This window comes from Helicoverpa zea, chromosome 27, assembly GCF_022581195.2.
Source record: "Helicoverpa zea isolate HzStark_Cry1AcR chromosome 27, ilHelZeax1.1, whole genome shotgun sequence".
Classification (NCBI taxonomy): Eukaryota; Metazoa; Arthropoda; class Insecta; order Lepidoptera; family Noctuidae; genus Helicoverpa; species Helicoverpa zea.
Genome location: NC_061478.1, coordinates 337,299 through 354,781, shown reverse-complemented (window position 1 = coordinate 354,781; position 17,483 = coordinate 337,299). Strand labels below are relative to the sequence as shown.

Here is a 17,483-nt window from a genome sequence, read left to right as displayed (position 1 = left end):
TCTTATTGATAATTTTGTAGCAAACTTTATTTTTCAGTAACTATTAACAGAATGACTACGTCTAACTCATTCATTCATCGCTATATTTCCAACTGAACCTTATCGAAGCGGGACAAGCCTTTTACTGATATATTGTTTGTTAAAAATACTATTCGATTTTAAAATTTGAGTTTTCAGTTACACAGCGGTTTTGTTGCGATATTTTAAGTTTTTTGAAAACTGATTTAGAAAATACTAAGTTAACCACGTATAAAGGCGGGTCCAGACATGTATCATTTGCCCGATCCGAGCACCGTATCGTATCTGGGTATCGCACCGTATCAAGTTGTGGCCGTCTCCGATTTGCTCCGTATGAGGGACAAAAACCGACACGACATGGGACGAGCCGTATCATAACGGCGTATCATGATACGCGTATCGGTACCCGTCCACAGATGCGATCATGATACGCGTCGACGATACGGTAAAGCTGGGTACTCACTTAGCAGTGTAGCACGTAACGTATCAGATACGGTATCAAGTGAGTACGTAGGCACGAGCCCGCTGCGAGCCGCTCGCGCGTGGAGCGCTGTAAGCTCGCAGTGCCCCGCCGAGTGGTGGCTTCGCTGCGAACACAAAGGCGGCTCGCAGTGTGCTCGTGAGGACCGTGGACGAGCCGTACCCACTTGCAGGTTGATACCGTATCTGATATGTTACGTGCTACACTTCTAAGTGAGTACCCAGCTATAAGGTGATCGGATCGGGCAAATGATACATGTCTGGACCCGGCTTTAGGGTAAACAACCACTACTTGAACATTATGTAATTTATTGTTTGGACTTTTTGATTCACTAAGCTTCCCCCAGCAGCTTCTCTCGCCTTTCATGGGTCTTTTTCGAAAAATGGAAAGCCCATTTAATTAAAAAAAATAACATAGATTTTTTTTTTAAATCTGTCCTGTAGTATCTGAGATTTGCAAATAAGCTACTATGAAAAGGATTTTATGAAACCAAATTCCTAAAGGTCACATTCCGATCCCCGCTTCTATCGCATGCGACCGACGATCGATGTCCGACGGTTAGGTATACAATGATTATACTATAACCCGTCGGAAAATTAAAGGCGTTCCATTAACTGTTCTAGTATTTTATAAAAATATCGCAACGAAACTACTGTTTTTTCAAAAAGCACTGCATTTACAATGGTACAAATTACAAAACCGCCCCAACCATTCAAACTAAATATATTTTACACAAAGCAAACATATGTACTAACACTAAGAAACGCCGATACCTGCGTCGCAACTGCGTGGCAATTGCGTCACAACTGCGGCGCAACTACGTGGCAATTTTGTGTGTGATTAAGGTGGAATTCCGACAAAAGTGTTTGTCGCATATTCGAGATAATATTAATAGTAAATTAAGTACAATTAATGGAAGTCGACCTTTGGGTCATCGACCGTAAACGACAAAAGAATGTGTCGGAATTACACCTTTATATCTAAACTTAAAGCAACTGCGTCGCAGCCATGATGGTAACTTTACAACAGTATCACAGCTGTGTAGGCAACTGCGTCACAACTGCGGTGCAACTACGTGGCAGTTGCGTAGAAACTGCGTCACAACTACGTGGCAACTGCGTGGCAACTGCGACTCACCGGTGACCATTATTGTTGCGATAAACGATTCTATGCTAGTACCTGTAGTAGTTAGGTTTGAATGGGCCTACTTTGTTCAAGCCTAAGTACTTCGCCTGTTCGTCCGTTAACTCCGTGAGATGGGCATCGAATGTCGGAAGGTGTAGACTGGCGACGTATTCGTCCATTTTCTTGGGTAATAGGTATACGTCAGCCTGCAACAGAAATCAATAGATTTTATGAAAACTTCATGAGTTCTTTAAATTTTTTTCTGTCATTTGAACATCTTTTGCGATCGTTACGGGTAGTTAGTGTTGCCCGGTTAACTGGGTTAAGATCAGGTAAGCAGTCGCTCTCTTTGGCACACTCTAGTCGGTCGCCTGTCAGATGCGTTGGTTATGTTTTGTTGAGGTATGTGTCAGTTTTAATGAGGTGTGTCGGTGTTGATGAGGTGTGTGTCGGTTTTGATGAACTGTGTGACAGTTTTGATGAGCTACTTGACAGTTTTGATGAGGTGTGTGACAGTTTTGATGAGGTGTGTGACAGTTTTGACGAGGTGTGTGACAGTTTTGATGAGGTGTGTGACAGATTTGATGAGGTGTGTGATGGTTTTGACGAGGTGTCTGACAGTTTTGATGAGGTGTCTGACAGTTTTGATGAGGTGTGTGACAGTTTTGACGAGGTGTCTGGCAGTTTTGACGAGGTGTCTGACAGTTTTGATGAGTCTATGACAGTTTTGAATTTTTTGACAGTTTTAATCAAATGTGTATTAGTTTGATGAAGTGTGTATCAATTTTGATGAGGTGTCTGACAGTTTTGATGAGGTGTATGTCAATTTTGACGAGGTTTGTCAGTTTTAGTGAGTTATTTTTCAGTTTTGATGCGGTTTGTGTCAGTTTTGATGAGGTTTGTGTAGGTTATGATGTAGTGCGTGCCTCACCTTGTACCGGTGCGCGGGCGCGTTGTACAGCTCGATGAGCGCGAGCGCCTGCGTGGCGGCCGTCACCGACACCACGAACGATGGCAGTGAGGAGCAGCATAGGTTGGCTAGACGGCCTTCTGCTAGTAGGACTATGCGTTTGCCGCTCGCCCAGATTATGTGGTCCACCTGTGAGGATATACAGGTTGATATAATTACAGTAAACTTGTCACATACTATGTGTTTGAAAAATTATTTGTGCACGGTCTTTTAACAAGTGGACTTTTAACAACAACAACAACAACACAATTGAGCTAACACGGTAGTCTCAAAAATGGTGACAAACTAGACTGTAGAGGTGAGTGATCTTGGGCATTAAAGCCACGCGATCATGTCTCTGCGACCAGCCCGCGCACTTTGGTCGCGTGTGTATTTCGTTGCACGTGGCCTAGCTGCCGTAAGGGGTTAATTCACACATTACTAAATGGTTACTAGTTAAATCCCTTGGCGTTCGCACCACATGCTCAGACATGCTCCGCAATAGACAGTTCGGCCCGACCATATGGAGGCGACCGCCCCATTGGACTACTTGGCGCAAGCGTGACTGCTGCTGTGCATACATATGTGTGTGTGTCTCGAGTTGGAATTCTCGCGTCTGTGCCGGCCCGCGCATCAGAGAGTACATTAGTGTCGGTCCTGCTTGTAATCTCTCTCTGATGGCGTCGGATTGCCGTCCCATTGGACCATGAGAGTGAAGGAATAGTGAGTGCACAGCAATCTAAGTAAATGCTCGTGCACTATGTCCTGCGCAGCTGGCTGATCTCCTTACATGAGAATAGCCGCCGTGGCCGAGATGGGCCTTAAACGCCGTTATTATTATAATTTAGTTAGTAAAACACTCAAAAAAAAAGTCGTGGTGGCCTAGTGGGCAAAGAACCAACCTCTCGAGTATGAGGGCGCGGGTTCGATTCCAGGTCAGGCAAGTACCAATGCAACTTTTCTAAGTTTGTATGTACTTTCTAAGTATATCCTAGACACCAATGACTGTGTTTCGGATGGCACGTTAAACTGTAGGTCCCGGCTGTCATTGAACATCCTTGGCAGTCGTTACGGGTAGTCAGAAGCCAGTAAGTCTGACACCAGTCTAACCAAGGGGTATCGGGTTGCCCGGCTAACTGGGTTGAGGAGGACAGATAGGCAGTCGCTTCTTGTAAAGCACTGGTACTCAGCTGAATCCGGTTAGACTGGAAGCCGACCCCAACATAGTTTGGGAAAAAGGCTCGGAGGATGATGAGTAAGACACTCATTGTGGAAGACGAGGCAAGAAGGAATAGGTTCGGAGCTGCGCAATTGTTACCGTGGCCCTGGTACATAAAGGGCCTAAGATGGAACATGATGGGTTAATAAATTTCTGACGTTCGAGAAATGCTGTTTTGCAACCGATTTTTTATTTTGAATATGAATTGAAAAATTTGCTTACCTGACTACGAACTCTCTCCCACAGCAGATCAGGGGTACGTAAGGCGTGGACATCTATCTCAGTATTGCTGTGTCCCATATTGCAGACCACGCAGCCGTTCTTCATCCGCTCCATGTGTTCACGTGTGACCACGCCCTTATTGCCCGTCGCTGTTATTACGATGTCTACTTGGCGTATTACCTGGGAAACAAAGATTTAAAAAGTGTTGTAATTTCCTAAATATAAAACCTTTAAAGTTATAGAAATCTGCATCCAGTTAGGCTGGAAGCTGGCCCCAACAAAGCTGTGATAAAGCTCGGCAGACGATAATGCAGAGAATTGCCTCTCAAGTTCGAGTTAGATTCTAGTAAGTCTTCTGGGGCGTTTAAAAATATAATGCTGAAGAATTTTTTGTATGTTTTCTTGAGCACGCTTAGCTCAGGAACTACTAGTCTGATTTGAAAACAAATTACAGTGTTAAATAGGCCATTTATTGAGGAAGGCTATAGGCTTTTATCCGGGTTTGTACGGAAGTACCCAAGGAATGCGGGTGAAACCGCTGGCAGAAGCAAGTTTTGCTAATAAATTACTTACCTCATTTAACTTAACAACTCGGAAGCCATCCATGGCCGCCTGTAGCGCACAGATGGGATCTATTTCCGTCACATACACCTGAAAGAAACCGTTATAGAAAAAAATAAATACATACACATTTATCATACTTATTATAATGAATGCGAAAGTTTGTACGAAGACATGGAAGTTTGCTACTCATTAGCGCAAACACTACAATGGATTTCGATAATCATTTTCACTAACATATGTATGTCGCTGTATGAAGAAAACGTCGTTGAAAGGCCCTTCTAACCTACAGACCAACATAAAATATCTTGTTGGGCGCCTTTTTCTTCTTTCCAGCAAAAACACAATGTAAATGGTGAAGGGTAGGCGTTTTGGGGGCTGTATTTTCTAAATGACGTTCAAAAGTACTGTTTCACAACTACATATGTTTGAATTTTCGGGACGCACGCGCAGGTGAACTCGCCGACAAAAGGCAGTTCTATACAAACAGGTAATACTCACAACACATCCCAAGGCTTTGAGTGCTTGACAGCATCCCTTCCCGACTTCCCCGTAACCACACACGACTGACTGTTTGCCACCAAACATCAGATCCGTGCTGCGTTTGAGAGCGTCTATTATACTTTCCCTGAAATAAAATTATTGTTTCAAAACCAAATCAAAGTCAAAATCAAGTGATGAAATCCCCTCCAGCTTCGCACAGGTGCAATGCCGATACCAAATATACGATATCATACATACAAGCTGTTGATTTGCATCCGTGCAAAATTCAAGGACATAACTATGGTAATGATTCTCAACCCAAATCAACAATAAAATGGGTACGTAACTTATTTTTTTTCTATTTACCTACAGAAATCTATATTTTTATGTCAACCTCCTGAAATTTGTTACATTATGACCACAACAAGCAATTGTTAAATTAGTTGTAAGATTTTATAATGTAACTGTTTGCTATTCCTTAAAAAAAAAACCTTAAAATTAGCGCCAACGGAGGAACTGACCTGCAAGAGTACAAGTTATCGAACTTGGTCTTCGTGACGGAGTCGTTGACGTTCATGGCCGGCACACACAGCTTGCCAGCCTTACTCAGCTGGTACAGTCGGTGGACACCCGTCACGCTCTCCTCCACTATCCCTAGAATTGAGGAAAAAGGGGGATTTTTTTATAAAGTTGGTGATTATAGGGCAGAAAGAGGAACATTTTATAACAAATTGAGGTGTTATTGCAAGGCACATTTTATTATACCAGAGTCGTGGTGGCCTAGTGGGCAAAAAACTAACCTCTCGAATACGAGGGCGCGGGTTTTATTCCAGGTCAGGCAAGTACTAATGCAACTTTTCTAAGTTTGTATGTACTTTCTAAGTATACCTTAAACACCACTGACTGTGTTGCGGATGGCACGTTAAACTGTAGGCTGTCATTGAATACCCTTGGCAGTCGTTACGGGTAGTCAAATCAAAAGTCAGTAAGTCTGACACCAGTCTAACCAAGGGGTATTGGGTTGCCTGGGTAACTGGGTTGAGGGGGTCAGATAGGGCAGTCGCTCCTTGTAAAGCACTGGTACTCAGCTACATCCGGTTAGACTGGAAGCCGACCCCAACATAGTTGGAAAAAAGGCTCTGAAGATGATTGACCGTGGGGCAAGAAGAGGAACATTTGGACGTAGTTATGCAGAAACGTTCCAACCCACAAGTCACCCGAAATCGAGTTATTGTGATTGAACAGCCTAAAATTTAGCATATGGTTATCTAAACTCAATATAATTCAACAATAAAACCTCTAGTACCTTTACTAGTTAGAATAAAAAAGAATACAACTGAAACGCGTAAATGCTTATGTCTCAAATTCAAGTTTAATTTGAGATATAAGCATTTACGCGTACAGTGGGTTGGAACGTTTCTGCATAACTACGTCCATTTGAAAAACGCAAATTGAGAATTGCGAGGCATATTATATTGAATTTTTCGTACATAGAAACAAGAAGCTTTTATAAAAAAAATATTACAGAGGCACTTATTTCGTTTTTTGTCCAGTTTAACGTGATACAGCATTTACAATTTAGCCTAAATGCAATAAACGATCAGGACACTAATCACATATCTAACTAACAGTACATAGAATATAATATTCTATTCTTTATTGCATACTTAACAATACATAAAAAAAAATAAAAAAAAGACAGTTTATGTACAATGGCGAGCTTAACCCAGAATTGGGTTCTCTTACAGCCAACCTTAAAGCCATGGAGAGATTTGATAGTGGTAGGGTAGATTAAAAAGTGCACAACAAACATTGAAAACTAAACAAAAATATCAAATAACAATATACTAAACATATATATGTAGTAAAACTACACAATACATAAACATAATACATATAATATATATATATATACATACGAATATAAATATCATTCATGTCGATAAATAGTATTCCTTTACTCGTCGCCTGAATGCACCCAACGATGGGCTTTCGCGTATCGAATGTGGAAGGGAATTCCACAGTCTCACAGCACGAACAGTGAACGATCCATCATAGCGGCTCGTAGTGTGGGAAGGGACACGAAGAAGGAGAGATGAGGAAGTGCGACAAGGTTTGCCTCTCGGAACAAGAAACTCAAAACGTTCCCGAAGATATCTTGGTGAGCGAGGATTGTAGAGAAGAGAGAAAAGAAAAGAAAGAATGTGAGCATCTCGACGCCGCCGAATAGGCAACCACTTCAACCGACTTCGAAATTCCGACACGTGGTCGTACTTCCTGAGCCCGAAAATGAAGCGGATGCACAGATTCTGCAGACGTTCGAGCTTATCTAGAAGTTCCTCAGTCGCATCAAGGAAACAGACATCAGCATAATCTAAAAGTGGGAGAAGAAGCGACTGAGCGAGAGTAATTTTTGTTGAAAAAGGCAGGAACTTTTGGAGCCGTTTGAGAGACTGAAACGTGCAAAATACTCTCCTGCTTACTTCCGCAATGTGTTTACCCCAAGACAAGTGACTGTCCATTAGCACACCCAGGTTTTAATAATAATAATAGATTTATTTATTTGAATAAAATGTAGGATAGTACATAGATAGCATAGGATAGTACATAAGAATGTTCATAAGAGGAGTTCATAAGAGCGTATATAAAAGAGTACATAAGAGGAGTACATAAGAAAGAACATAAGAGAGTACATAGGAGCGTATATAAGAGAGTACATAAGACATAACATAAGACAGTGCATAAGAGAGTTCATAAGAGAGTTCATAAGAGCGTACATAGAAGGGTACATAAGAGAGAGCATAAGAGGGTACATATGAGAGAGCATAAGAGAGTACATAAGAGGATTATATAAGAGAGTACATAAGAGGAGTACATAAGGGAAGTACATAAGAGGAGTTCCTAAGGTAAATACAAAATAATTATAAGAGTAAAGAAAGTATATAAGAGAGTACATACGAGAAGTACATACGAGGAGTACATAAGAGAGTACATAAGAGAGTATATAATATGAGTACATAAGAAAGTTCATAAGAGGATTACATAAGAGAGTACATAATAGGAGTTCATAAGAGAGTACATAATAGGAGTACATAAGAGAGTACATAAGAGAAAACATAAGAGAGTTCATGCACTTCAAAAGTCCCCAAAACAATCTATCACAAAAACATTCTACTCCCAAAAAGACCAGAAGACCAAGCATACTTTTTTTATCGATGGCAAAAATCATCAAATGACCCCTCCCGCTGTGGGTTAGCAGCGGTGAGGGAGTGTCAGACTTTTAGTGTCTAAAAATCTATCGTTTTCCTTCGTAGGCCTTTTATGTACCAGGGTCGAGGTAACTCTTTCGAACAATCCCGCAGCCCCGGCAGGTATTGGCCCTGCTGAGGAGACCAAGCATACCTTTAATATGTTTGAAGGCAGCGGCGTGTTTCTTGAGCATCAGGTGCGTGGCGTCCCCTCCATCATCCAGGATCATGTTGGGAGTCCACGTCGCAGTGGGGGTGCAGCACTGGTCGATGCACCACCAGAAAGCTTCTTCACTTTCTCCGCGCCACGCGAAGATCGCGTAACCTGGGAAGATATTCATCATCATCATCATATGAGCCCATTGGCGTTCACTGCTGATCTTAGGGTGCGTCCACATCTGGCGAATGCGCCGCGAATGCGCAGCACGCGAGCCGATCGCGAGCTGTCCGCGAGCTGCGCGCGTGCAGTCACTGCAATAGTTCGGTGCGCCTCTTTAGCGCAACTCACGCAAGGCTCGTATAGAGCGCGCGAGCGGCGCGCGATCTGCGCGCAATCAGTTCTCGCCCTTACAGTTCCGTATATTGGCTCAGTACTATCGAAGATGTCAGACGTCGCGCGCCGCCTGCGCGCCGCTCGCGTGCGGCGCTTAGGTCGCGCGCGAGCTGCGCGCGGGCGGCGCAGAAGCGGCGCACGAACAAAAATGCACGCGCGCAGCTCGCGGACAGCTCGCGATCGGCTCGCGTGCTGCGCATTCGCGGCGCATTCGCCAGATGTGGACGCACCCTTAGGTCTTCCTCAATGAATGAGAACCATTGAGAAATTCTTGATTTAGTATATTAATAGGGCTAAACTACTACACTGACTTGATGGATATTGAACTTGCTTTCTGCAAGCCCTGGTAGGGGATAACATGAGTTCATCTTATCGTATCTTCGTAATCATGCTTTGCTCTTTGCTCGTCTAAAGCAACAAGCAACTCCAAGACAAACGGCTTGGGCACTAGTGTTTAGTTCATTCGAACAAAAAGGACACGGTGTCCGAAGTAACTTTGCGTGTCACGCAAACGGGACACGCCAAGTTACTTGACGGGATCTACATAATGTATGTTGATAGATAGCTTTTTTTCGTAAAAAAAATGTAATTTTTAATTGTTACTGAGTTACTTTAAATTTTTATTCTAAATTTCTTTTGCAAAACATGTTCCTATTCTGATTTATGTAATGCCTTAAAATACAAATCTAATAAATAAGTAGTTATTTACCCGCATGTGCCAAAGCTGCAGCCACCTCATTCTGCGTACTGTAAATATTGCAGGCAGCCCAGCGCACACTCGCGCCTAACGCCGCTAGCGTTTCTATGAGAACTGCCGTTTGAGCGTTGATGTGTGTGCAGCCTACGATCTGGAAGTAATAGGGCAGGATTTAGCATGAGTGTATTAACATGATCAATGCAACAAAGTCAATGTCAAATGTTCTAGGCCTTTGCAAGCTCTTACGAAACGCCACACTATTTGCACGGTTCCAAAAGGTTGGTCTCATGGAGAAGAGCCTACAAGAAACTCCATATTAACAAATTGCCTGAACACTACTGTGTTCAGCGACTTTTGCAATTCCATGACCAGGCCATATTGTTCTGTTCTCGTTTCAGTAACTTATGAAAGATTTAAGTGTTCATGGACTTCTGTTGATGTAAAATTGTTAGTTTTACATACTTCAAATCAGCCTTAATAATTACAGGAGCAAAATTGTATTGTAAAACTCTTTAGAATAGAATACAAAGAAACGTTGTCAGCCCAGGAGACAAGTAGGATTTATTTTCATGCATAAAGTAGTTCCCATAGCGAATGGGCAAAACCGAGGGAAAAAGCTTCATTAATTAGAGATATTACCTAGTTCCTAATTCCCACAAAAAATATTGTTAAAATAACAAAAACAAATTCAACTTCGAGACCTAACGTTTATATCAGTTGATTGAGCAATCAATCAAACCACTCCAGCCGTTAGTTCATCAATCATTCTGTCAATCTTTCATGATTCTTTCATTTCATTGATGTCTGAAACCATGTCAGACTTTTTGATTGACCGATTTTACTACCTAATGAAAGTATCCTAGTTATTTTTGTAAATGTCAGAGGATATTTTTGGGTAATTGTTACTCAATATGAAATTGCTGTACAGATTTAGAAATTACTTGGCTTGGAAATAGTTTCTGCACTGGATTAAGAAAGCCTGTTTTTATTCATCAAATTGAAAATTACTTTTGAAAGTGCCATAGTACCTTCAGAATTTTGTACATATTTCATTGACCACTGATTGAAACGACACTACCATTGTCAGATCTCTTAAAAGACCGCACTACATAAGCAATTTTTTTTTTCTTAATTAGGGGGAATGATTACTTTAGGTTAAGCCCAGACTACACCGAAGCTGAACTGAGAAGTTTTAAACAACGATCTCGTCTTCGCCTACTTAGTGTTATCCATGTAACGGAAAAAGTTGTTTAAAAAGTCTCCTGGGCTTATTTCATGAACCTACTGAACCTATTCCAGAATACAGACTTCTTCAAAAACACCCTAAACTCTACAGATCTAGATCTCTACAGTCGTCAATCACCTTAGCATCCTTAAGAGGCTTATCATCCTTAGCCCTGGCTCTAAGAGCCATGATCCCCGGCATCTCCTGTTCAGCGATTTCAATCTCTCGTCTTCCGAAGGCATGTTGTTCTATGTTCCTGACGCAGTAGGCTGGGTTCGGCTGACCGGCAGCTATGGCCTTCTCGTGGGGTTGTACTCCTTCGTCCTCGTCTGATGATGACCCTGGAACAAGAGGATATATGGTTTTAGAAGAGGAAAAAGTAGGGGTGTTTTAGCGTTGGGAATGGTGTGTTTGCAGGTGTTAATAATCTGGCATAATCGTGGTTGAATTCCAATATTTTAAGGGGCTACCAAACGCACAAATACCCCTGTTTGAACTTGCACCAACCCCACCACCAAAGTCTGGTACACATCGGGCCAAGTAACTTTGTAAATCTGAAATTGGGCATTGTCATTCATAATTTTTTGGCAATAATAAGTTCAGTAGTAGCCGACTTCGAACAAGCAAAGCTTCCAAAAATGTTAAAATTGCAAAGTTATTTGGTATGAACTGTAATCTTCGTGTGATGGGGTCACAAACTGACGTCAGGAGAGATCATCATCGCCGAGATATCAAGGATACAATGATAACTTTACATACTCTTTGAGACATGGCCCCTTCATGTCACGGTTTGAATGATCATACATTCTAAGCTATAGTTTTTGTAGTAATTAATGAGTGTGTTGTGTCCATATGGATGGGTGAAGAGGCAAAGGTAGACCAAGGAAAAGGATTGATTGCCTGAAGATGACAGGCATAAGAGGGGATGTTAGTATGACGGCTGACATTGAGGAATGGAAGCGGAAAACATATTGCGCCGCTCACAATTAACTTGGGAACAGGACAGGAAGAGGAAGAATTGTTATTATTCAGTACGAATTTAAATAAAACACTTACAAATATCACTTCCAGATATAATAGAATATCTCTTCTTGTGTTCTTTAGATTTTTTCACTTCGTTTATAGTTTCCATTCTAACTTATTACTTACACTAAACTTATTTATCACTTGTTGAATTGACCAATATTGCTTAAACCTTATAACCAGAAACCTATGTCTAAGCTTGTTCTAGACTAAAAAAGAAGAAAACAATAAGCTTCGTTACTTCTATTGCTGAACAAGTACTCTCACCAAACTTAATGGCGGATCGGAACTAACTTCCCAGCATGGGACCATGCATGTGGCCCGTGGTTGCAGCTGAGTACCAGTGTTTTACATCATAGTTCGGGAAAAGGCTAGGCAAATCGAGATTCACATCATCATCTGCCTCGCCCTTTTCCCAACTATGTTGGAGTCGGCTTCCAGTCTAGCCGGATGCAGCTGAGTACCAGTGTTTTACTAGAAGCGAATGCTTATCTGACTTCCTCAACCCAATAACCCGGGCAACTCAATACCAACTACAATACAACACAATTAACAATAAACAAAAAATATGCCAAAAAGAACGTTTCCGAAGAAGTCAAAAAGATATGATGTCCTCCTAGCTGATTATCGGCTTCGGCGGCTGTTCTTATGTAAGGAGATCAGCCAACTGCGCAGGATATATTATAGTGCACAAGCATTTGCTTGGACACAGGTATACTCACTACTCCTTAGCTCTCATAGTCCTATGGGACGGCAATCTGACACGACCGGAGAGAGATCAGGTGCGAAAAAGTATTATTGATTTATATTATTTACCTATAAAGCTACATACGGCAGTCTATTCTTAGCCGACCTTGAAGAAAAGTAGGTGTTTATAAACAATACGAGTTGGCGTGAATACTATTCTCGTATGACGCAACGTCTGCAAACTTCATAACATAACATTTTGCGGAATTAAACTAATAAATAAATCATTATAAACTACGAAAGAGCAGACTTGATACCTACATATTGATATGTATGTATGATATAAATAATGTAACTATTTATATGACTTCCCGAGGGAACTACTCGCCCCCGCGGCCCCGGGTACAAAGTAGTCTATGCCTTTTAGGTATTAGACTATCTAGGTACCTTTCAGTAGTATTGAAGTGAAATCGCGAAGATACAATTACTTTTATAATTATAATATTACAAGCAAGGATTCGATTACGACGGTGATTTCGCCCGTGTCCCGAAGGGACCACATCCCGCATCCAGATAAAAAATATACCTACTTATATGCTATCGTCAAGTTTCCTCAAAATTCGTTCAGTGATATTAACATTTACATATCCAAACATCCAAATGAATTAATAAATGTAATGTAGGTAATTGGCACACACATTTATTCTGCAAAAGAACTAAAGATACTAAAACGTATATATATATATATACGTAAAACAGCGTCTAACATTAAAATCTAAATGAACACGTTCTACATATGTAAGTATATACCTAATAACATTCGACCTCATTTACATTGAGAGTTATAACGTTTATAGGTCAAACACATTAATATATAAGTATTTACTGTTGCATTTGTTAGTATTTGTATAATATCAAAACTAGCAGTTTCCAGAAGTTTCACCCGCGTCTAGGAAACTACATCCTGCATTTCGATAAAAAGAACAAAAGAAAGTTACAACTTCTGACAAACTGACGGGTTATTTTCTAACACCCAACGACTGCCAAAGATGTGTACTTAATGAAAGCCGGGACCTACAAAACGTGCCTTCCGAATCTTGGAGAAAATTTGCAAGACAAGATGGTCACTGACCTCCTCAACCCAGTTGCCCAGGACAACTCGATACCCCTTGATATGGACTGGCTGTCAGATTTTCTGGGTTTTTGACTGTAGCAACAACTGCTAGAGCTGTTATAATGACAAGCGGGACCTACAAAAACAGGCCTTCCAAAATACGGAGGAACTCGTCATGATACGAAGGTCCACCGCTCCAAGCGTTGCTTAACCTTGTGATCGATCAACCCGTGCCGCTGTAACGTAGCATTAACATTTATGTCTAAATCTAGAAGGAAGCATATTGACCTAGGCAATATGGCAGATAATAGGAGTCTATTATGGATAGTATGCATACAATTAAGCTTTTGTATGCCCATATTCAGATTAATCTGAGGTTAAGTTAAGATAAAATAAAGGAAAACAATATTGGTTAAGTCCGAATCGACTTGTGACGCAAGTTCTGTATGATTATATTTTTAGGCTACAAATGAGTAGGCATATAAAAGCCTAAACTATTAGACCCCTCGTAAGTTCGTGCAGACACGAATAGATGACTGTCGAAGACTGAAGAACTCATTTGACGGTTCAATAAGGGATATTAATTTGACATCAAAATCCTATCGAATAACATAAGCGAATCACCAGAAATATAGGTTACTTAAATCAACAGTAAATAAAGTAGTCCCCTCGGGAAGCGAATAAAATTGACACCCAAGAACCAAAATGACGCTACCAAAAACATATCATCGTCCTCCGAGCCTTTTCCCAACTATGTTGGTGTCGGCTTCCAGTCTAACCGGATGTAGCTGAGTACCAGTGCTTTTCAAGAAGCGACTGGCTATCTGACCTCCTCAACCCAGTTAGCCGGGCAACCCGATTCCAAAAACATAGTCTCTTAAAATAACATGAGGTACCCTAAAACACCTAGCACTAGACCAGACCAACCAGTCAAACTGCCTTGATACGCCAGTAAGATCTAGGCAAACGTTACAAATATGGTTATTTACCTTAACTTCAGGTTTGTAAGGCATCGAGTCAACTTCCTCGATAATTCCGGTCAGGGGTAGCCAGTCAATAGTGTTGGGTCGTGGAAATGTACTGTTTGTTTGGAATCCTGTTATCCTAGTATTATTATAAATGTATGTATCTGTATGTATAGGTGTTGGTTCCTCTTTGAAACAAGAATTTGGATGATTTTGATGGAACTCAACAGTGGTATAGAATTACAATAAAACAGTCTGGTTCCTAGACAGACGACCTTATAAAGGTCGCAGGAAGACGCTGGATGCAGGTCGCCTCCAACAGGTATCTGTGGAGATCAAAGGGGGAGGCCTATGTTCAGCAGTGGACGTCCTATGGCTGAGATGATGATGATGATGATGATGTCGAGTCTGGTTCTTATACGGGTGAGGGAAGTAGTTCCCCCAGGAAGCGGGTGTAACGTCTGGTGGAAGCTAGTGAAAATATTAATGTACCGTAGAAATGAACTCAATTAATGTTCAGAATCCTTACTTATACAGGGTTATAGGTAAAACACTAACAGCCTCTCAGAACCATATTACTAATATCATAAACTAAAACTTTTGTTCTATAACTTTCAATAATTCTCAGATTTTAGTTCATCAAAATGTTCAAGTTGTAGTTTATGATGTTAGTAATACAGTCCTGCAAGGTTGTTAGTGTTCACCAATAACCCTGTATAAATGCGAGTCATATTTTTTTGTTTGCAGCGAACGTTATGTAATGAATGTTGTTACACAGACATTTCTAGAACCTGGAAAATGACGTGGCCTTCTTTTTACCCCGTTGCGGCAAGTGACTCTAGGAACGTGACTGAATCCACTGGCGGAAACTAGAATATTATATAAGCATAAACACATTAACTTATTTACATAACAGATTAAGCAAAAACTAGCGACATTGACCTCCCATAATTAATATTATTAATGAATTGGTACAAAGGTTCGTCAAACATTTGTAGTGTCGCACAATAGAAGTAAAAAACTGAACTGACGGAAATATCCTCAGCCATTACTTACAAACAACTTATTACTTTAACTTACCCTATTCACAGAGCCATGAGCCAAATGGTAAACAAATCATAAAAAGGATTCTTTATAAGCCACGATTGAAGTAATGCACATATTTTATAAAAATAACTACGGAAGTAATACTCTGACAACATTAGAAATGATATTTTAGAACGATGTCTGTAGAACGTATGTAATCCTTTCAGACTTATTTGAAATCAAATATAATTAGTACCTGCGATAGGCTGATGATGATGATAATAAATACCGTAAATTATTTTCTTAATTTTAATTACATGTAAAAGAACCAAAAAGACTTGACCGTCAAACATAGAACCCTACTAAATTGTAGACCACAGATACTGTGAACGTTTTACATAAAAATGTAACGTTTTGTCATCGGTCGGGTTATACCCGCCATCTTGAAAAATTGACATTCTTTGTTAACATTTTGGCTCACGGCTCGGTGAATAGTGTGTAGCTACTGCCAGCGGTTTCACCCGCTTCCTAAGGGAACTATTTTCGCACGTTTTCTTTTGTACTTTTGTTGCGCCACTTCTTCTTTCCAGCACAAACACATAGGAAGTGGTGAAGGGTGGGCGTTTTGGGGGCTGTCTTTTGTAAATTATTGACGTTTGAATAAATGATTTTAGAATTTGATTTTGCACCCGGATAAAAAGTCTAAACTTTAGGTTTACAATATTAGTAGGAGTACACTTCATATTTATTAACGTTGTACTTTGAAACAATACATCTTAGAAAATTATAACGCAAATAAATTAATGTAGATAATAATGAATTAAGACACTGACTGGCTATTTATGTAAACTAGCATATATGTAATAAACTCTACCTGAGATGAGAAGTTCGGAAAAGTTTACCCCGGTAAATACCCCGGTAGGTATGTTTTTTTTCTATTTTTAACTGACTTTAAAAAAGGTTCTCAGTTTGACCACTACATGTGCACGTTTATGTACGACTGTCTTACGTTTTGCTGTAGCTTTTTTGATGCGGTTTTTAACAAGACTTTGGTGCGATTTTTAGCATTAATACCTAGTGCTTTTTAAGTCAGTTTTATTATTTTGTAAAACACTCTTATAAGACATACATAACATATCTAGATAAACATAATGGTTTGCGCAGAATATTAAGTAAGCTCTAAGAGTTGTTTTGATGATTTTTCCTAGAACTGCACTTTAGTATTTTACCGTCAAAAACCACAGAACCTAGATAAAGATCTGACTAAGTACATACTAACTTTTATCCTTAAACTGCAAGTACCTACAAAAGTTAGTCTGTCCGTCCGTACGTCAGACTGACATGTGTTGCTGGGGAGTTTGTTGCGTCACTTCTTCTTCCCAGCAAAAACACATAGGAAGTGGTGAAGGGTGCTGTCTTTTGTAAATTTTGACGTTCAAAAAGTGCTATTTTGCAGTCAATGATGATTTTGATGATTATGTGTTTCGAGTTACATTCTTTTGGTAGAGCTTTCCTTCTAATGTAATCTTTGGTAAAATCTAATGAGTACACCGGGTTTCAATATCCGGGTGTAAGTCTTATGTCTTTATCAGTACAAGAGATACGTCTCAGACTGGCACGGAAAACATTTTATGAATGCTTATCACTTGATGGAAAACCGCATAGAGAACCGTTCTGTCATTTTTGAATTTATTACGTACATGACAAACCGATTTAAATAAATAAATATCTTTTTCTTCAGTGAAACGATTTTTCTTCTTTATAAGGCAGTAAAAACACAGTTTTGTTTTATACGTAAAAAAACGCACAAGTTCGAGGCACGAAACTCGGTGGAAAAAGTCTATAATTTTTCTACAGTTTCAAGAATTGGACGTTCACGAACTGAAT

General features: G+C 40.3%; 1 protein-coding gene across 5 annotated transcripts in view; it reads right to left on the bottom strand.

Moving 5' to 3' along the window:
- Positions 1-928: 928 nt before the first annotated feature.
- LOC124643256 (adenosylhomocysteinase-like 1) overlaps positions 929-17,483 on the bottom strand; it is a 56,707-nt gene continuing 40,152 nt past the window's right edge. For 3 of the 5 annotated variants that reach the window (XM_047182155.1, XM_047182156.1, XM_047182157.1), the window contains 9 exons: positions 10,920-11,122; positions 9,569-9,707; positions 8,461-8,631; positions 5,580-5,712; positions 5,077-5,203; positions 4,588-4,665; positions 4,015-4,194; positions 2,556-2,723; positions 929-1,830 (listed from right to left, as the gene is read on the bottom strand). In XM_047182155.1, coding sequence (XP_047038111.1) covers positions 1,672-1,830; positions 2,556-2,723; positions 4,015-4,194; positions 4,588-4,665; positions 5,077-5,203; positions 5,580-5,712; positions 8,461-8,631; positions 9,569-9,707; positions 10,920-11,122 — 1,358 coding nt within the window. In that variant the 3' untranslated portion in view covers positions 929-1,671. Of the gene's footprint in view, positions 1,831-2,555; positions 2,724-4,014; positions 4,195-4,587; positions 4,666-5,076; positions 5,204-5,579; positions 5,713-8,460; positions 8,632-9,568; positions 9,708-10,919; positions 11,123-11,837; positions 12,169-17,483 lie in introns of those variants that run through there. The other 2 variants (XM_047182158.1, XM_047182159.1) reach the window with 2 other exon arrangements.